Source organism: Rattus norvegicus, chromosome 5, assembly GCF_036323735.1.
Source record: "Rattus norvegicus strain BN/NHsdMcwi chromosome 5, GRCr8, whole genome shotgun sequence".
Taxonomy (NCBI): Eukaryota; Metazoa; Chordata; class Mammalia; order Rodentia; family Muridae; genus Rattus; species Rattus norvegicus.
The window spans coordinates 145,582,512-145,604,532 of NC_086023.1; the positions used below are offsets into that span (position 1 = coordinate 145,582,512).

The 22,021-nt window shown below is 49.0% G+C and overlaps 1 protein-coding gene across 1 annotated transcript in view; it reads right to left on the minus strand.

Moving 5' to 3' along the window:
• C5h1orf94 (similar to human chromosome 1 open reading frame 94) overlaps nt 1-22,021 on the minus strand; it is a 43,778-nt gene that overhangs the window by 15,995 nt on the left and 5,762 nt on the right. The window contains exons 2-4 of the mRNA NM_001134732.1: nt 6,982-7,670; nt 2,418-2,678; nt 1,006-1,178 (exon numbers count right to left, since the gene is read on the minus strand). Of these exons, the coding sequence (NP_001128204.1) occupies nt 1,006-1,178; nt 2,418-2,678; nt 6,982-7,670 (1,123 nt within the window). The remainder of the gene's footprint in view (nt 1-1,005; nt 1,179-2,417; nt 2,679-6,981; nt 7,671-22,021) is intronic.

Sequence of the window (22,021 nt, forward strand, 5' to 3'; positions counted from 1 at the left end):
TAAAGTTACTTAAGAAAATGAATAAATACATAAAAAATGAGCCGGTCAATGAGGAGGTGAATAAATGAACGGGGATTAGAAAAGCCCCAAATTGCAAGGGTCTGAGAACACCGGTGAAGGAAGCGGTGAATTAATGACCCGGTTGGTCCTCTGGCAACTGTGTGAAGATGTTACTACTAATGTGAAGATGATGCCTTGCCATTTCCTCTAGATGATCTCCACCTCATCGTGAACCACGAGGCATTTTCTACCTGCCAAGGGTACATTCTTTCCGAAACAAAGTTGAAAACACAACAGAGACAGGTCCTTTGAGTGTGACGCTAATTTCTTTTCCACTTTCCCGTTTCCAGACCTGGCTGAGCTGGGCAAGGCCAGCCAAATGACCAATGCACAGGTCTGAGACCCTGAACTTCCTGGAGGAACCATGTGACATTGACGGAGACGAGCGAGGAGGAGGAACACAAGGTTGGGGAAATCTCTGATGTTGAGCGCCTCTCCTGAAAACACAGAGCACTACCTAAGGGAACTGTTAAGTTATTGGATCGGACAAAGGCTTAAACTGGAGTGGACATTTATTTGATTCTTTCTTCCTTCTACCAAGTGGGCCGTGGCTCTTAAGGGATATTAAGTTAAATGGACAAAATGAAGAAACTACATTTTCTCTGCATAAATAAGCTTCGTGAGTAAAATTTCAAACCCTGCTACAAATTCTTCACTATCTCTTTGTGTGGGACTTCTCATTCCATTCCAGCTAGGTTCCCAAGGTCCTGTGTGCATGCACGGTATGCATGTGTGTGAATACATAAGTACACACGGGTGCATGCATGTACATGTGTGAGTGCGTGGGCGCGTACGTGCATGGTGACTCTGTATGATCACAATGAAAATAGTAGTGTCTATTCTCACCCTATATGACCAATGGTTAGGGATGGCGTTCAAGGGGTGTCCTAAGGTTCCTGGTGCATCAGACTCCTGGGTGGGGGGGAGCCAGAGCCACTTGCCTACCTGATACTGCGGGAAGGTAGAGTGGCTGGAAAACACCGGTGGAGGTGGACAGTTCAGATTGAGCCAGAGAGGCTGGTTCAGGGTGGTCGAGGTCAAGGCTGTGGTGAAGCGAGGGGCGAAAACATTCCCGGCATACTTAATGTTCTTTTCAGGCACCGTTGTAGGGGAGTTAACTGCAAATCACAGCAGAGGAAGAGCATCTCAGTGCCGGCAGCAGGGAGAGGCCACACCTTCTATACCGTAACTACCCGGGGATACATGTTCTCAGGGGTCGGGTCCCGGTCGGGTCCCGGTCGGGTCCCGTAAGCTCCAAGAGGGGTCCTTTCAAGTTAGGGAGACTTCTAACTCTGGGAAACCATCATTAGTGTAGAGTTTGCTCATTTGGAAGGGCTGGCTTCTCTCTCCACCACTAACTGATAAATAAGGCGCGTGGGCAAGGTATTCAGTAAGCCATGTTGCTAAGGCTATATTTCACCTACTTGCAAAACAGAATTCCAGCTTCATACACACAAGGGCAAAGCTGTTGCAAAGGGTCTCCTTCTAATGACTAAATCCACCTGACCAAGGATGGATATTCAGCAAAGGCAGAAACTTTGCGCAGGTTGTTGTCGCTATATGGGGAATGGTTTTCTAAATATTTTAAAGTTAATATTACTTTCCTTTATACGTATGTGCGTGTATGTGCACGCATGTGTCTCATGTATTTGTAAAGAGGGTAGTTTTCAGACCCTTGGAGCTGGTGTTACGGGTGCTTCTGAGACACAAAACAGGGGTGCTGGGGACCAATCTCCAGTCCTCTGGAAGTACATAAGCACCATTGAGCCATCTCTCTAGCTCTTAAAGCTGAGTATTTAAAAACATGAACTAGTTCACTGGGGGTTAACTTAATACTGAGTTTTAAAACATGAGATCAAGCTGAATTGTTATTGTTCATGAACACTGGATTTTCTTCCTCTACGGAGACATCCATGAGCTATGGAATCAGAAATACCCCCCTTGCAGCATCCCTTTTTGTTAATTTCTTTGTGTTTGGAAATGGGTTTTGACTTTATGACTGATCCCGTCGTAGGAGGACAAAGGAGAGGAAGCCAGGCCAGGTCACGAATGATCTCAGTGTGGAAGTAATACAAAACATGCTTTTCTCTGTGGCCTGGGCAAACTGAGAGGCTATAATACATCCCTGGTTGTAGCCATGTACCACATCAGTTGTTTGTGCCTGTGGGAATCTCTGAAAACCAATTACATTCCTCTAGCAGTTGGATTCCCTTAGGGGATGCTGGGAGAAAAATAATCTCCTCCATTTTATGGAGTTAAAAATCCTGACGCCCAAGGGAAAACCAGTAACTTGCCCATGGACAAGATGAGATACCCCTATCTGGACCTATCAGGGTTTCCAGGTAAAGTTCACTTACATTTCAGATCCAGTCCGTCCATATCCACTTTGGTTCGAAGCCTCAGCTGCCCAGTGGGATTCTTGGTGGCCCCAAAGAACTCATAGAGCAGGTTTTTCTCTGCTGGCCACACGGGCTTCTTGGTTGGCAGAGTCATGGAGATGGTACCCATTGGGTCACTGTGACCCTCCTCACCGCAGGTGTCCTTCCGGTTCTGGGGCCACTGGTTGAGAAAGAGGCTCTCTCGACTTTTGGTAAACTCTTTTGTGCCAGGACTTCGTTCTGCAGAAGGAGAGAAACTGAGTCAAAGCCTCTGGAAAGCAAGAACTTCTTGTGGGTTTTCTTTCTTGGAGGACACAGCGTATACTGAGGTCCAGGCCACACTAGGGACTGTGTCTCTGTCAAGTGTATCCTCAGGGTCTGATTGCTTCTCATTCTCATATTCCTGTCTTATACACCTGTCTCTCCATGCACCTGTCTACTCATCCATCCATCCACCAATCCATTCACCCTCCTAACCACCCATCCATTTATCCTTAGCCACCCATCTTTCCAGCCACTCATCTGTCCACCCATCTGTTCAGTGGTTTATCCAGCCAGCCACTTATCTATTTATTCACCTAACTATATATTTGTTCATCCATCACATCCATCCATCCATCCATCCATCCATCCATCCATCCATCCATCCATCATCCATCATTCATCTATCATCTCTCCATTTAATTATCCATCTACTATCCATCCGTTTATCCATATACCCACACCCTTTTCTTTTTCTCTTAGATAGGGCCTCACTGTGTGGCCCTGGTTGGCCTCAAACTTACTGTGTAGACCGGGCTGACATCAAGGTCACAGAGGTATGCTTGTCTCTCCCTCCTGAGAGCTGAGATGTGTGCACCATGCCTGGTTATTTGGTTTTCATTCTTCCCTTCCCCCCTCCTTGCTTTTCTTCCTTCTTCCACTGCCTTTCCCTCCCTCTCTCTTCCTTCCTTCTTTCCATCCATAGTGTCCAAGCTAAGGAGATGAGCGAAGGTTGGATGAAGTTGCACATTGCTTAGTTAAGGAGACACACATCCCTACAGACTACATAGTCCGAGCCATGCTGCTGAGTCCCTCATCATAAATGTCACCTCTGCTGTGATTCTCACAGGCCATTCAGCTCTCTCATCAGTGCCAGGCTTTGCCCTGAGTACTGGAGACACAGCCATGAGTCAGAGCCAGACCGCCCTGCAGGAGCTCACCCAAGGAAGAGGAAGGTGTGCCCAGAAATAGCTCCAGGACAAGGCAGATGGTCACTGTGAGGTGACAAAGAGGCAAAATGGAAGGAGATACTGACTGGGATCTTGTCTGTCTGAGTGGGTCCTTTAACCTAGAAGGAAGGAAGGCTTAGCAAGACTCTCATTGGGGGCTATCAGAAAGATGTCACTGGCCTGGACAATCACAAACAAATGGCAGGAGCATCAAAGGAACAAGGTGACTCATCCTAAGTGACTGGAGTCACCCAACGGAAGGACTCAGTGGGTGCCAGACTCAGGTCTTATTGCAAATACACCTGACATGTCAGCAGAGATATTTCCCTTCAGTGTTGCAGCCTTTCTTCAAAACTGGAGTGTCTCCGTGTGTGGGACAATGGATGCGAAACACTCAAGGCAGAATTGTGCCCTCACTGAACGCATACGGAGTTACTTGTCATTGTTCCCTAACCAATGGTGTAACCACTGTTTACACAGCATTTACATTGGATTAGGCACCAGTGGTGATCCATAGATTATGTACAGAGTGTAGGAGGGAGGGAGGGAGCTGTGTGCTACTGTGTATAAGGCTCTTGAGCATCTTTGAATGGGTATTTGAGGGGTTCCTGGAACCAAGAAATAGAGACAGCTTGATAAATGTGTGTACACATAAATTGTATGTTATATACATGTACTCGCAAGTGTTACATAATTACTATTAAGGCATTTATCTGTTAGAAGCAGAAAGTGGACTTTGGCCTCTCTACCCCCTCACTCCTTCCTCAGACTGGCTGTCTCTGAACACCTCGACAGAGCTTGGCTGAGAAGTCTGCCTGCAGGTGGATGGCTATGAGCTGCTCTGGACACAGTGGAAGCACCTGGGAACTCTAGTAACAGTCAGATCGGGAGGGCCTGTGCTTCAGCGTTACCGATGGTAATGGACGTGATTCCACCATATCATGAATTCCTCTATAGCCCAGCCCAACCCAGCAAGCCCTCGGGGCCTCTGCATGGGCCTGGGCCCTACCTTCCCTGCCCCCCCCCAAAAAAGGGGAAGCACTGCTCCAGCCAGGGACATTTTTAGCAGAGCATGTCCCCAGAGTCTCTTCCAGCAGTTCCTCTGGTTGCTGAGTTTAGCCCCCAGCTAGAGCGCTGAAGTAATATAGCCACTAATAATAGTCATTTTCCCCAGAGACCAGCATATTTGCAGCCACTCACACAGCTACAACATCTGCAAGACCCCTCTGGCATCTGGGAACTCTCTGTCCCTTTCCCTCTCCCTCTGTCTTTCTGTCTACCTCTGCCTCTGCCTCTCTCTCAGCCTCTTGGCCTCTCGGCCTCCCTGTCCCCCCCTCCCCTTTCTCTCCTCTTTCTCTCCCCCCTCTCTTCTCTCCCCTCTTTCTCTCCCCCCTCTCTCCCCTCTCTCCTCTCTCTCTCCCCTCTCTCCCCTCTCTCCCCTCTCTCTCTCCCCTTTCTCTCTTTCTCCCCCTCTCTCCCCTCTCTCCCCTCTCTCTCCCCTTTCTCTCTCTCCTTTCTCTCTTTCTCCCCCCTCTCTCCCCTCTCTCCCCTCTATTTCCCCTCTCTCCCCTCTCTCCTCTCTCCCCCCTCTCCCCTCTCTCTCCCCTTTCTCTCTTTCTCCCCCTCTCTCTCCTCCCCCTCTCCCCTCTCTTCCCCCTCTCCCATCCCCACCTCTCTCTCTCCTCATTTGTCTGTCTTCCCTTTGCCTCATAACTATACAGACATACTCAGGACAAGCACACTTACCAACACACACACACACACACACACACACACACACACACACACACACACACACACAGGCACCCTCAGCTCTACACCCTGTGCTTTCTCTAATGAGTATGCTCACCCTGAACAAAGATTTCTCTGGCACACCTAGCCCGCGGGTTTGTACACAAGGCACTCTCTGAGTGTGGGGAGGGCAAGTGGAGAAGATACCTCTGTTCTGCAGTCCCTTCATCGAGGAACATGAAGGTTCCCCTCTGGAAGGAGAGGGCAAGTGTTTCTCTCCCTCTCGGGGAGGGCTCAAGCCTCCTCCATCCTTTGCCATCATCCCAAAGCCTTGTGACTCCTCCAGGTTTGCTGAGTACTATGTCCAGCTTGTCACCTCAGCTCTGATTTCCCGGGGTCCCTCCACTGCTCCAGAATATAGAATACTTGGGAAGGTGACCTTGTTCCTGTTTCTCAGGGCTGTGAGCCCTCCCTAGACAGGCACTGTCAGTTAAGCATCACACTACAGCCTGGGGGTGACCTTTCTCTTGGTTGGCGCAAGTATAATCTATTCTTCTAGAGACTGGCGACTGTGGGCAGATGGCTCTGCAATCCAGTCTGAACATGCACAATGTGGAGTCCCAGAGATGGGCAGGGAGCACCAGAGGGGGATGAGTTCCTTGGGATGACCAGAGTTCCTATTCAAGAGCTAAAAATATGCTTCTCTAAGGTTCTAGAGCTTCAGAGAACAAATCCCAGGACCAACAGTTTGAACTTATGCCCTACGGAGGGTGGAGCAGTCCTGATGACCAGGATGGGTGTCTCCATAAAAAGGTAAGTGACCCCCATATGCCAATCAATTTTCTCTCCAAGCCTAGACTCAAGGCTGGGCTCTTTCCTGATAAGGTAAATAAATCCTCCAGTATGCTCTGGGTACCTAATGAAATCAGAAATTATGTGTCTTGCAGGGTGTGGAAAGATGGCTGACTTAGTGAAATGCTTCTCACACCAGCCTGAGAACCTGAGTTTGGATTTCCCACATCTGTATACAAAGCTGGGTGCGGAAACACATGTGTGTAATCCTAGTGCTGGGGACAGAGTCAGCATCCCTGGAGTTGCCGAGCCAGCCACTCTGGCTGAATTGGTGGGCTTCATGTTTGGTGAGTATAAGACCCTACCTATCTTAAGAAATAAGACGGAGGGGGGCTGGAGAAATGGCTCAGTGGTTAAGAGCACTGACTGCTCTTCCAGAGGTCCTGAGTTCAATTCCCAGCAACCACATGGTGGCTCAACTATCTGTAATGGGATTTGACTTCCTCTTCTGATATGTCTGAAGACAGAAATGTGTGTGTGTGTGTGTGTGTGTGTGTGTGTGTGAAGAATATGGAGAGGTGCAGAGGAAGTCACCTGACATTACTTCTGGCCTCTAGACATATACGTGTGTGTATCTATCCACACATGAACATCCATATACCACTTAGGCGCACACACATACACACACAACCAGAGAGGCTGCATTGTTTTTGCTTTGCACAAAGACACACCATGGCCTTGATCAGCTTCCTGATCAAGGCTCTCTTCCTTGAAAACCCCCTCACTTTCCTGTTCTCAGCCCCACTCACCAATCCAGTGGTGGCCCTCAAGAGCTGGGTCAGCCTCAGTCTTGGAGCAGATCTTGGCAAACACTGGGAGCTGCCTCTTCGGAGGAGAGAACTCGGGGAGTTTGTCGGGGACTGCGGGAGGAGGTGGGGGTGGCAGCAGCAGGAATGGGCCCAGCCCCATGGACTCCCGGGGTCCGGAGCCATTGAACATGCTATTCTGCAGGAAGTCCTTAATGACCTTGGTCTCTTCCAGCACCATCTTGTTGTCTGGGGCCTTGGACATTTCAGTTGACTTCAGTGGGAACTGAGCCAGGAGCTTGCTGATCTCTGAATTAGAGGCACCCAGGCTATGACTTTTGTCTTTAGTCCCCTTCACACTCTTGACCTTGGCCGCTCGCAGGATGCCGGTGACTGTAGACATGGCAGAATCAGAGTCCTGCCTGCTGCCGATGATGGGCATGGACAGCTTCTGCTCCCGAAGTTTGTCACCAGCCATTATGGAGGATCCTGCATACTCGGTGCTGTCTGCCCCAAGAGGAGGCACAAGAAAGCAGGGAGCCAGCTCCCGGGTCCCCTGGGGAGTAACAATAGGTGTTGCCAGCTCCCCAGAGCCCTCTTGGACCAAGATGAGATGTTCTTTAGTGAGGCTCAAGAACTCTTGCTCCACCAGCAGGGAGATCTCATCCTTGCCACCGCTCAGTTCCAAAGCTCTGCAAAAGGATCAGAGACACAGTAGAATTGGTGTGAACGCCTCTGTCAGCAGTAGGGCTGGGGGCAGGGGAGGTGCTCAGGGGAGGAAGGTGGACTCACAACCTGTTGGGAACAAGTTTCCCAGTGAGAAAACCTGTTGCTTTCTCCAGAAGGAAAATGGGTGGGGGGTGAGGGGTCACAAAGTCAACCCCGAGTAGGGCTCAACATCACCCACTAGGCCACCATTGTGCTGAGAATATCTGTCCCTCCTTCTTCAGGAACAAACACCAGAGAGGTAGTTCACTGGGAGAAATTTTCCCAGCAGCAAAAGGGCTAACTGTGAGTAAGCATTTCCCAGACTGAGATGTGGAGCCTGAAGGAGAAGTCCCCTTCCTCTTGCAGGATGGTGAAGTGTCCAGAAAGTCCCTCATCTGGCTCTATCACGTCTCATGTGGGTGGTCCTAGCAAGTTCTTCAGCATCTCAGCTACGTTACTCTGATATCTGTGTGATTCCCAGCAATGTCACGGAGGGGTGCTTGAACAGTGCAGACATTCTACCACAAGGTTCATGTGCCTGTCAACTATCATATCTGCTCGGTTCAGGTTCACAGTCTGAGCAGACCCTGAATCCTGAGTTCCACAGTGTGACTATCTGGATTCCTATATACACCCTTGCTGGCATGGCCTCTGACAGGGAAATGACATCTGAATTGTTTCTTGTTTTTGTTTCAGTTGTGGATAACAGTACCCCTTGCCCGAACCCTGAACCAGTTCACAAGGCTCTCCCTGTGCTCCTGTCCCTCCTCTCCATCTTAGATCTGGATTCCAACAATCTGATGGCCCTTGATGGGCCAATGAACTCCCAGCTCCTGGTTATTGGTTCTCCTCGGGTGAGGGAGAAGATGGTGAGCCAGACATCTTGGCTACTCACCAGCAACCCTGCTGAGGAACCCCTCCCTTCACTGCATTCCCAGGGCAACCAAAATGCCTCAGCTTAGAAGCATTGGCGATGCATACTTAAAGGGTTCCAAGGAAGGGCGAATACAGTTACCAATGGCTGGAAAATGGAAACATGCTCTGCTGACACTCAGGGACCACAAAGAGGGAAGACGGTTAAGAGGCAGAAGGGACAAAATAAAATAAAAGGAATACCATGGGGGCTCAGTGGCTGCAGCTTCACTGTGGCTAAACCAAGACATGGTCTGTTTGACGATCTCCTAGCAGCTAAGGAGGCAGAAGAAATACCCAGAACCAGTGTGCATAGCGAGCCCCTACTTTCCTCCTGATGTTGTTTGCTTCTGAGGACGCACACACACACATGCATGCATGCACGCAGACACACCCATGCGCTCACATTTCTTGGTGCACACAGATCTGTGAGGAAACAGGCAGACACACAGCTCACTCAGAGAGGAGTAGAGCCTGCCCTTAACAGTCCACAGAGGTAGGCCTGCTTCCTACCCTCAATTTCTCTTTCCCTCATACTCTTCTTTCCCTCTCCCTGGCCCTCTTGAATATTCCCTTGCTTTTGCCTCCTTCCCATGTCTAGACTTAGGGCTATAAATAGGCTCTACTCTCACTGCTGTGCCCCAAGAATAATCAGAGTAAGGAGGACTGATGCCCCAAGTTTCAGATCCTTCTCCTCCCTTCCAAGGATCAGGTGAGTCTCAAGTCCCAGGAACCAGTCACTTGCAGGACCAGATTTTGTTTTTCCCTACCTCCGCCCTCTACCCCCACTCCACCCCCACTCCACTGCCTTGCAAAGTCAGCTGCCTGCCAATCGCTTCTCTGAATTAGCCTCACCCAAGGATACTTATTTTCTAACAAGGTGAGCATGGCATTGTGGTCACACTTAAACAACAAAAGCAGCCTTTATCTCTCAGAGCTACACGTTAAATATGTATAGATCAATTATGTCTGGGGTTTCCTTTAAGACTAATCCAGCTGAGGGAGGAAGAGGGCACAACAGATAAGATCCTGCCTAGGCTGTCAATCACGAGGAAAGCTGGAGGCAGACACCTGGGGCCATCACGTTAGTCAGTCTACCGGCATCTATATTTGGTTTCTGGGTTACACATTCACTCGCAAGAGTCACCACGGAATCTTCAAAAGAACCAAGTGGCAGGGAAGCAGTGTCTCTTTGTGTGCTTGTGTGCATGCGCACGAGTGTGTGCTCCTATGTGTGAACGGGTGCCGGGGGTGGGGATTTACCGTATGCTTATGTACATGTTGAAACCTGAGGTCAACTTCAGGTGTCTTTCTTGGGAGCTGAGTCTCTCATTGGCCTAGAGTTCGTTAGTCAGTTCAGATTGGTTGACCAGTAAGCCTCTAGAATCCCCCTGTCTCAACCTCCCTAGGGATGGTCTTAGAAGTACATACCAACACACCATTTTTAATGTGGCTTCTGGAAATTGAATTTAGATCCTTGATCTTGCACGGCTAGTACTTGAATGACTGAGCCATCCACTAAGCCCTCCCCCAAAACCAAAAACCAAAACCAAAAACCAAAAACCAAAACAAAACAAAAAACAAAAAAGCCCCACCTTTTAAAAGACCTTGAGGTCCCTGTTTCAAAACACCCCAGGCTTGGTTTCCACTTGACAGGAAACTGACACTCCCATCACTCACAGCATGGGGGACCAAGCAATAGTGCGCGGCGGGTGCTGGATGAGAATTATTGTGCCCCTCAGTTCCTGTCTAACCCTAGTTTTCTCCATCTGTCAAGCAAGCAAGCTCTTCTCAAGGTTAGACTGTAGAGATGTTTTTGAGATAGGTAAGTTAGGCAAAGACTTAACACAATTCTGGTGTATAGCAAGCCAGAGAACCAGCATTCATATTAATGGTTTTGTCCATAAAAGGCACCCCAACCCCTTCTGCACAGCCTGCCGCCGCCACCACCAGACTGCTGTGGTTGCCTGAAACAATTCAAACCTGACTCATTCCTCTCATTCCCCTCTGGATACTCTGCCAAGGTCAATGGGGTTGTTTGAAGGCTAGAGGTAAGCATTGTGTCCAAAATAGAAATGCACGGCCTGGCTGGTGAACTCTCCAGGTACCTCCTACCAAGACCACCAGAGGCCTCATTTCCAATAAATTACCACAAGGCAGGTCTTGACATTGGTGCACACATGTGATACCCCTCCACATCCCTGGACATCTGACAGTGTCATTTGCACTTCACAGACAGGAGCCCTGAAAGACCAAGGACCTCGGCACCATGTAAGGGTGGAGACTTGAGGTGGGGGAACACAGCTGATCCACTTCCTGTACTCATCCAGTCTCAGCCAGCCTCCTTTCTGGAGCGTTCCTCCCTCACAGTGCCCCAGCTGTTGCCTGGGCTTTGTTCCCCAATCTAAACGCAATCAGAGATATTGTCACTTTCATTCCATAATGCCAACCCTTGGAGGGTCATCGAAGTGGATCTTGAGCCTGTCATCCACAGCCCCAGCTCTCCCTGACAGCTACATGACTGCTGCGTGTCTCCTGAGCTTGTCCTCTGAGTCTTCTGCCAACTTCCAGTTAGAAATGTCTAACTAGAGAGGAGTCCAGGGCAGGGCCTTGTGGACACAGACAAAGACCCCACTTGCAGCTCCACAGTAACCCGGTATCGGCTCACGGGGGAAAATGAAGCAACCCCTCATCATCCCATCTCCATGCCTCCATGAGATCCTTTATCAAACACCCGGCTGTGATCAGGATTCGTCACATACCCAGAAGTCCTTAATCCTATGTCTTCCCTGCCTGCTCAGCCCCCTCTATCCCCAGGAAAATAAGATTGGCTTGTTCTTGTTTGTTTTAGAAAACCCGCATGGCCACAGAGCAGGGACATTCTCAGAACCCAGATCAAGCAATTGCCTTGCTTAAAACCATCTTGTGGAATCTCATTACTCATAGGATAAAATCCAAACTCCTTGATGATCCCCGGGACACTACACAAATTGGCCCATCTCCCGCTCCTTCCAGCACGTTGATCTTTTATCTATGACTTAAAATGCCAAGCTCATCCCTGCCACCAAAGGCCCTTGCGTTTCCTGTGGGATGAATGCTCTGTGTACCTGCTGGATCGCCCCTTACCTGGCATCTCTGGAACACTCAGGTTTCTATTCAGATGCCATAGTCCCCAAGTGGCCTTTCCTATCTGATTTTTAAAGAATTGCTCCCTCCTTCGCTTGCTAGGCCCGCTCTGTGGGGATCTCAATCAGTCTCTCTCCTTCATGTTGCCTCTATCATAGTGGGTTTTTATTTAAAAGATGTCACTTCCCCAGTGTATGCACTCCATGGAGGCAGGGGCTCTATCTCGGTCATCCCAGAGCCGGTGGAACCTAAAACAGCACCCGTCACAAAGCTCCAGCTCAGAAAGGATTCGTTGGCTAAATGAATGGAGGAACGATTCCTTCCCCTCTCCTGGCCAAAAACCACACCAGCTTCTCTGACTTGTTGCAATCTGTCTGACATCCCCTCGGGCTGGTCAGAAGCCCAGCCCCTCAACCCTCTTGCTTAGTCTAGATCCCAAGAACTTCCTGTTAGACACAGGTGGGGAGGTCTGTCATCGGACGACCACACTGGGATGTGCAGACCCTCAGAGAGCTTGCGATGACTCTCTGCAATCACCTGGAGCTTCATGGAACATTTCCCAAGCAGCACCTAAGTTTACTAAGTTCAAAGGTGAGCAAGTGTTTCCTGGTATCCAGGAAGAGGCACGTGGTATTCTTTCGGCTATGTAGGCACGTGCACCTCTGTGCTCATCATCGATGCCTGCAGAGGTCTGTGTCAGAGAGTTTCCCTGACACGTTCCACTTTATTTTTTGAGGCAGGGTCTTTCACTGAACCCGGAGCTCGTCAACTGGGTTAGACTGACTGGCCAGTGAGCTTGGAGAAATCTGTCCGTCCCCACCCCATTCCCGAGCACTGCGATTACAGCTGTGCACTGCCAGCATTTATTTGAGTGCCAGGAATTTGAACTTGGGAGGTCCTCATGCTTCCAGAGAGCACTATCCACTGAGCTATCTCACCACCCCCTAAGCCCTTTCCCTGAGCTTTGCTAAACCTGGCATCCCCCCCCCCCGCCCGCCCCAGTGATGTTTGCTTTTTCCTCTGGGTTGATAAACATCATAAAATCTACTAGACTCTATCTAGTGACTCATTCCAGGAAGGCAACCTAATTCCTGGGCTTCAGATAAAGGAATCAAGTCAGAACCCATGCCAAGGCTCTGGGACCCGAGGTCCATGCTTGCCCCTCTGCTTCGGTGACCCATGAAAATGGCGATTGTGTGCCCGCGACTCAAGATCTGTGTTATCTCTGCATTTGCAATGTACAGAATCGTGTGAAAATAAGGGCTACTGACTGGCTGGCACCCCTTCCCAGCATAATGACTAAGCAAGCATGTTCTTAGCTCCCCCAGCAGCAGCTCTGTGTACATGATAACACAGAGCAAAGATGAAAACTGCTACTCGGCTGAGCCAAAAAACAGAAAAATGCAAGCAGGAAGTTGTAAGCGCCAAAGGAGGACACCGAGACAAATATTTTCTTCCAGCCGTAGCATCTTAGGCCGAAGGCAAACATCACCCAGGCCAGATGCCCTGGCCATATGGCTGACTAGAAAGAGAAGCAAGGTGAAGGCTTTGGCGTCACACACAGACTCAGGCTTGAACTATGGTCCATCGGCAAACTGACCCCTGACCTCAAGGTTCTGGGTCTACATGGTGCGGGACAGCATGGTAGAATTGTTAAGAGGTGAGTTTAGGGAGGGAGGCAGAAACTAGACAAAACTGCCTACTGTTTAGCAGAGGCCAGATCTTTTACAATGGCCTCATATGGAAGCCACAGGTCCTATTTATGAAAACTGACAACGAGTGTTAGCATTTAGTCTGTGACGCGTCTCTCAGCACTGTCCACCACAGCCCCAGTGAGGTAGGGCGACCATCCAGTGAGACATTTCTTCCTCGCCATGCTTTTATTGACTCCTTTGATAGCTGCTTCACTTCGGGATTAGGTGAGAAGCGAAGGCTTAAAATGTGCTTAGGGTTTGGTCTTAGCCTGTTGATTCTCTTGAGACTGGTAACCCCACCACACCCTGCTGCTGCAGACGAGCCCAGACTAACCTGCTACAGGATGACACATCCAATGGAGGAAACCTCCAAGGAGCCTCAGCCCACAGTCAGTTGGGCCCTGATGAAGGCACATGTGCCAGCCATGGAAGTGGCTAAGTTCAGTGAAGTCCAGTCCTTGCCGAAGAACCAGCTGAGCTCAGCACACATTGTTTAGCCAGGGAAGTGGGGGCTAGGTATATGGTGGTAGTTGCAAACCACCGAGCTTTGGGTGGTTGGCTGACTTTGATAAGCTAATTGAGATCGAATCACCAAGCCTACCTATCCTGTGTGGTCTGGCCAGGTAATTCCATCTGACCCTATCTATTGGCACCTCCCCCAATCTCTAGACCTATCTTGAGTTGTACATATACGTCCAGGTTCAGTCTGGTGAGTCCTGAGTAAACTGATCCCAACCTCCAGGCTTGGTCCTAGATACATATCCTGTGTACCATCCCAGCCTGGTAAGTCTACCCTAATCTACAGACTGAGATGCTCGTGTGGGACCCAGGTCAACTTGGTATGTCCTGGAAACCTTGCTTGCCCATACTAGCGCCAACCCTCAGGTCTAGCCTCAGACTCACAGACACACGACCAATGAAATAAAGAAATCGGCACACTCAGGTCTCATCACAAAGAAAAACAATATGCAAGGCCATGAAGTCCACTCGTCCTATAAAGGTGTTCTCCAATAAGAAGGACACAGAACTTAAAAGAGCAATCTATAGACCTCATCAAAGGATCCAAGGAGTTTAAAGAAGAGGCAACAAACCAGCTCGATGAGCTTAATGAGGAGAGCAAGCAGTAAACGCTTGAGCAAGATCCAAGAAAACACAAACATATGGCAGAGAGAAATGTCAAAGAGGATTCAAGATGGGGGAACTGAATCCAGTCGAGAGCAAAACTCAAGCTGAAATGAAGAGGAATTGAAAAACTCAATGGCCCGATTTTAAAACCTCAGGGTTTGGCCTGCCGGTAGCCATGGAGAGCATTTGTTGAAGAAATAAAGAAAAAAAGGAATGAATATCAGGTCAATGGAGTCAACAGAAAACCCAAAGCCCCCTGTTCTGAGATGGAGAAATTTTAGTGATGTGGCAGGTGAATTGAGATATAATCCCCTCATATAAGTCAGTAAGTCACCATTCTCGAAGTCCAAATTTAAGGTGAATTATATGACAAGATTGTGGAGTTCAACTGACTCCAGACAAAATGATTATTTTCTTGCAAAAAAAAAAAAAATCTGCCTACTTCTTGCCTGCCTCCTTAAATGTCATCATTGTTCAACCAAGCCAAAACTCTAGGTTCTGCCTCCATGTCTCTGACTTTCTCAAACTACATAGAGAACCCCACTCCTTCATTCCTTACAAGTAGAACAGAGCCAGAAGTCAAGTAGAAGATGGAATATCAGGCTTGAGGTTAAAGTAGCGTTAGACCACACAAGCAAATGAGGGGGAGAGGGAGGGGGAGGAGGGGGAGGGGGAGGAGGAAGAGGGGGAGGGGGAGGGGGAGGGAGGGGAGGGGGAGGAGGGGGAGGAGGAGGGGGAGGGGGAAGAGGAGAGGGAGGAGGAGGAGGAGAAAGAGGAGGGTGGAGGGGGGGAGGAGGAGGAGAAAGAGGAGAGGGAGGAGGAGGAGAAAGAGGAGGGAGAGGAGGGGGAGGGGGAGGGAGGGGAGGGGAGGAGGGGGAGAAAGGGGAGGAGGAGGAGAAAGAGGAGGGGGAGGAGGAAGGGGAGGAGGAGGAGGAAGAGAAAAAGAAGAAAAACAAGAGGAAGAGAAGGGAGAGGAGGGGAGGAAGACAAAGATGAAGAAATTTTAAAAAGTATGCAGGGATTGTGGGACAGCCTAAAAAGACCAAAATCATCTAGATGCTGGTCACTGACCTAGACCTAGAACAGGTCCATAGAGGACAACATTCCCACATTAAAGAAAGCTACACCCATATAGATACAAGGAATGCACAACACCAGATAAGACCAGAAAAGCAAAAAACTCATGTCATCTCACAGTTAAAACACTAAATATTCACAACAAATTATGGATACTGAAAGACGCAAAAGAAAACACACACACACACACACACACACACACACACACACACGTCATATAAAGGACAACCCATCAGAATAACATCTGATTTCTTAATGGAAACCTTAAAATCTGGAGGAGCCTGGAGCAATGTACTACAAGTTTTAAAGAGCCAACGTAGACCTCAGTACCCAAGGTCTCCAGACAAGGAGGGTCTTCCCTGGGGAGACAGAGAATCTTTCCCCAGCCTGAATTTTCCCCAAGGGAGACCCATTCTGCCTAGGGTCAAGGATGCTGGTGTTTCTGGTCTGTAACTTACATAGGTTCAGAGCCAACATGCTATTCCAATGACATACATCACACCACTCGGGGTGGCCTGGGACCAGTGTGGAGGGAAGGGGGACAGCTAGCTCATCAAAGCTGCCTGTCTTCCTCTATCTTCCCTCTGCTCAGGTCCAGTACTCACCCGGTCTCCTCTCTTCATACATCCTACAGCCATGTCTGCCCACACATCAGTTACACACATACCCATGTTCATAGATGTATACCTCAGAGACATGTACACACACACAACCATGTATGTATACACACCATAGTGAAAACCATACAATACACCACTGACACATACACACACTACAGCCATGCACCTACACATATGCACACACAACAGCCATGTACACATACATTTAAAGCCACATATACAACATAACTGCACATACACCATTGCCTTCTAGCTTACAAGTGAAGGTTGAGTCCACCTCTCTGGTCACCTAGAGGCCCTGACCACGTCTCACAGTTTAGAGGTGGGGTTCAGGAGTCTTGACAGCCCCCAATGTCCCAAAGGTACCTGGAACCCTGCCAATCTGCCTGCTATTACTTTTCTGGTAGGGAGTAGAGGGTATAAGGAGAGTCTTGGAAAAGCTTTGGCCTCCCTGCCCCCCAGCCCTCCTCTCCTCTCTGGCCTCAGCAGGATTAAGTAAGATGATGAATGTGAAATCGCTCAGTAAATTGTAAGGAGCACTATGCAAATGTTAGCGGTTCTGACTGGGAGGCAACAAGGTGAGCGGGAGAGCCAGACCTGGTGCTGTGGTGTGCTCTGGAGTACCCCAGGGCAGGGCCATACGTAGCCTGAGCCCCACGCCACCAGTGCTGACCAAGGTGTAAAATCATGGAGACCTCCTTTCTTCAGAAGCTAAGTGGGGACAGGACGGTGAAACCATTCCGGGTCAAAGTTAGCAACACTGTCAAATCGTTCTGCTCCCACGACGCTGAGCTTGTTTATCACATTTCTCAGCAAAGGTCTTCACGCACAGTGGAGTCCATTTCTTTAAACGTCCCAACAATTCACGAAGGACCTCCGTAAAGAGCAGTCTCCTTCCTGCCTGACGCGCTTTTCTCTGAAACTCTTCCTTCTCGACATTCAGCCTGGGATTTTTCACCTTTGACCCCTAGAGTAAGCCAGAGTCTAAGAGTCTAAGAGAGATGGAGTACTTGGTTTCTGTTGTGGGTTCCGGAGCACTGGGGTGTGTGGAATTGGTCGTGAGTACGAACACTTCGAGTGGGTCCTCCTTGCCCAGCTCCCCTTCTGGTTTTCTTGTATGCTGTCCTTAGAGACGCCCTGGATGTGTAACTCTCCCTCTGGATTCCATACAGCAGCCTGGGACTATCAGTCATTGGCAAGTGGAGGTGGGGCACGCCCCCTCCACACCACGCCCCTTCCTTGAATCTCCCTGAGGAGAGCCAATGTTGAGCGGGCTGGGGGTGGGGGTGGGCAAGGCCTGGGAGAGCTGGGTGTGAGCGATGAAAGACTCACTGAGCTGGGGAGTGAGGCAGGAAATACTGGGAATAAATACAGCAATAAAGGAGCTTCGGCTGGGAGCTACCGAGTGATTCTTATTGTTCAAATTATCTTTAAAACTTTTCATTTGAATCTGTTTAATAAGGGAAGGCTTACCCCAAGGAAGAGGTATTTTTTTTAATGTGACTTGGGAGCTGAATTGGAAAGAACGTTGCAACAAAGATATTAAAAAGGGGATTAAACCAAACCACTGGTGGCCCATCTCTGCAGGCTCCCACAACCTGCGACACAGCTCCTGAAACCATAAAATTAAATTACAAAGGGGGACACGGGAAGCGGGACGTTAATCATGATCCGTCCTCCTTCCCTACTCATGGCTCCGGGTGCTAAGCAGGCATGGAAGGCTGCCCGGAAGGGCGCCTGCTGTCCGGAGAGCTCAGGCATTAAAGCTCCTCTGGATGGATTTCTATCTTTCCCCAGCTCCCTGCCTGCTGGTCGAGTTGCCTAACCTCTCTGGGCCTCATTGGCCCCATTCACAAAATGAGAGTAATAGTGACCATCTCCATGGGAAGAAAGTTGCTGGGGAAAGGAGATAGGAAATTGATGTACGGAGCCTCACACAGACAAGCGGCTGCAAATGTGCTAGCTCCCTTTCATGCAGCCTTAGACGAAAGGACACAACCCACTGCATCTTGGCTCGCCTGGTCCTCTCTCCCTATATGCCTCAGTGCTCCCTCTGATGGCTGTGACCCTCCGCTTGGATCCTAGCCACCTCTCGGCCTCACTCTCCTCAAGGTGGCCTTTTAATGGCTCATCCATCAATCATTCCCTCCCTCACCCATACATACTGCATCATCACAGAGAGCCAGGAACTTGGCTGGACACTGGAGAGACAAAAGATGAGTAAGACACAATCCCTGTCCTTAAGGAACCCTGCAGTGCAGTGCTGGAGGGGGGCTGCTGCCACAAGCCAGGGTACAATACGCATCAGGTGACTGTCACCTCATCAGAACACCAAGACGCCCACACTAGGGAGGAGCGGATAGGCCTGCCTCTGGCTAACAGGCAATGAGAACACTGGCTTTGGGTGTTTGTTTGTTTGTTTTGCCATGGCTCCCTAGAATCTCTTTTCCTTGCTTGAGTTGGTTTCCTTTACTTGATCCATGAGACGTAAACCCTCCTCTCCACCACTGCATCCTTCTCTGTCCTTTCCTCTCTCATGGTGAAGGTGATGATAGAGATGAAGGGGACGTGGATAGTGACGGCAATGGTGATGACGACGGTTGGTTGCCACAGCAACAGTGATGAGGGTGTGACGATTGTGATCGTCGTGAAGATGTCAACAATAACTGTGATGATGGTGATGATGATGACAGCGTGATTAGTGATGGTGATGGTGATGGTGATAGTGATAATGATGATGATGGTGGTGATGATGATGGTGATGGTGGTGATGATGATGGTGATGATGATGACAGTGTGATTATGATGGTGATGGTGGTGGTGATAGTGATGAGGATGATGATGGTGATGGTGATAGTGATGATGATGATGATAGTGGTGGTGATGGTGGTGGTGATGTTGATGGTGATAATGATGACAGTGTGATTAGTGATGGTGATGCTGGTGGTGATAGTGATGATGATGGTGGTGTTGATGATGATGGTGATGGTGGTGATGATGATGGTGATGATGATGGCAGTGTGATTATGATGGTGATGGTGGTGGTGATAGTGATGATGATGATGGTGGTGGTGATGATGATGGTGGTGATGATGATGGTGGTGATGATGACGGTGATGATGATGGCGGTGTGATTATGATGGTGATGGTAGTGGTGATAGTGATGATGATGATGATGGTGGTGGTGATAGTGATGATGATGGTGGTGGTGGTGATGATGGTGGTGATGATGATGATGATGGTGATGGTGGTGATGATGATGGTGACAATGATGACAGTGTGATTAGTGATGGTGATGCTGGTGGTGATAGTGATGATGAGGATGATGATGGTGATGGTGGTGATGATGATGGTGATAATGATGACAGTGTGATTAGTGATGGTGATGCTGGTGGTGATGATGATGATGATGGTGGTGGTGGTGATGATGATGGTGGTGATGATGATGGTGGTGATGATGACAGTGTGATTATGATGGTGATGCTGGTGGTGATAGTGATGATGAGGATGATGATGGTGATGGTGGTGATGATGATGGTGATGATGATGGTGATAATGATGACAGTGTGATTAGTGATGGTGATGCTGGTGGTGATAGTGATGATGATGATGATGGTGGTGGTGGTGATGATGGTGGTGATGATGATGGTGGTGATGATGACAGTGTGATTATGATGGTGATGCTGGTGGTGATAGTGATGATGATGGTGGTGGTGGTGATGATGATGGTGATGGTGGTGATGATGATGGTGATGATGGTGGTGATGATGGTGGTGGATGATGATGGTGATGATGATGGCAGTGTGATTATGATGGTGATGCTGGTGGTGATAGTGATGATGAGGATGATGATGGTGGTGAATGGTGAATGATGATGAATGATTGGTGATGAATGATTGGTGATGAGGACGGCAGTGATGGTGATGGTGTTGTGACAATGGTGATGGCAGTAATAGTGACAGCAATGAGGAACAGAGCTCTCATCTTATTCCAGGCAACATGGAGGCATCACATTCATCACTACTCCACCAACGCAACCCTACAGGATGATTGCTCTAACATTTCTCTATTTTTCCGATGAGGATAACAACGGACACATCCTAAGTAACTTGGTTTCAGTTTAGGGCAATGATTCTGACCCTCCTGTCTACTTTCTGTTATGTGGACTTACAGGAAACACTTAAGAAAGAAGTGGAAGACAATGTTTGTTTAAGTTGCTGAAGTAAGGAGAAAACCTCAGGGGAGGAAGCCAGGTCCCCAGTTCAATCCTCACTATCGGAGAGAGAGCGCGGGTGAGGTGGAACAGAAGACAGCATACGTAGGCCCTGCTTTGAAGAGCAGGCATGAATTCAACAGATAAACAGGAGAAAGGCTCTCCTGAGAGTTGAGCCCCTCAGTGGACGCAAGGCCATGTATGCCTGATGCTGCTCACCTTAGATCACAGAAGGCTGGAGGAAAACAGCCAGATGTATGTCTAGAGATGCTGAAGGCATAGCCAAAAGAGCAGTGGCCTGTGGGAGATGTTTGTGCAGAGCTGTTGGCAAGAGAGGATGCCATTGGTGATGGGCAGAGGACCTCCTGCAGGGAGAGGGACCAAATGCACCAGAGCATGAAAGAATGAGGCAGAAACAACACAAACGAGGACCTGATGTCTTAAAGGCCATGATGGGAGGAACCAAAGGAGAAAGGCCAAGAGCTCCTGGGCCTCTGTTTCCTCTGTTCACTTAACCACTCAATATCAAGAATTGCCCTGCTGGAAGAGTCCTTCAAACCAGACAGCACCTTGGTTTCCCACGTCTCTCTGTCATTCCCTGTGTGGAAGATTGGAATAAGTTAAGTATCTAAGGGAACAAGTGAACTCCGTCACAAAGCACTGGGCCTGCCGGGCTCATTCCTGATTTTGTTTTCTTTGAATTATAAATGTCATATACTAGTTCATACTAGCTCATGGGACAAGCGAGGATGGGGTATAACAGCGTCAACAGGACAGATGCTAAGACCCAGACTGGGAAGCTCAGGAGAGAGACACGCATGTTTATGGGTCCCAGCCTGCACCCATAGGGTTTCTACCATCATTTTGTAACTTCTGAGAGATGTGGAAATATGTCTGAGCAGCTGCAGGGTGCGCAACTACCTTCTATGGCCTCTCGAGGAGGTTTTGACTCCCGCAGGTCATAGATCATAGTTCATAGAAAGCATAGACCATCACTTTAGACCACAAAGATACCCAGAACTGGCCCCTGGAATGGAGCATCAGGCTGGCTCTCCATGTGTGGCTCTGGTTACTTCCAATCTCATTGCCAGGCTCCAAGCTTTCAAGATAATAGTAAAAGACAGTGTATGTCTGAAGCGATTTTTCTAGCAAAGTAAATCCACTCAATTGCTTAATAACAATAGTAGAAAGAATTGCCCTGTTGGGAGAGTCGTTCAAACAAGGCAGTGCATTGGCTTTCAGAGTCTCTCCGGCTTGCCCTGTGCTCGAGCGAGGGTCCTACTGGAGCGAGTGAGCATCTGTGCGAAGCCCCAGGCTGATGGGCTCATTCCTGACTTTGCTTTCTGTTTTGTTTGGATTTTGAACATTTAATACACACCTTATCCCATACAGACCTTATTAATACAGGACACCCCTGCAGACTTAATCTTCCTGGTGGACTCTGGCACGACTCGGCCAAAGTCTTTGAACTCTGCAAACCAGTTTCTACCTGATTTGATGAGCTCAGGTGCCTAGGAAGGGCCTGGAAGATGCTTGGGAACCTGAGCATGGCAAGCCAGCCCAGGATG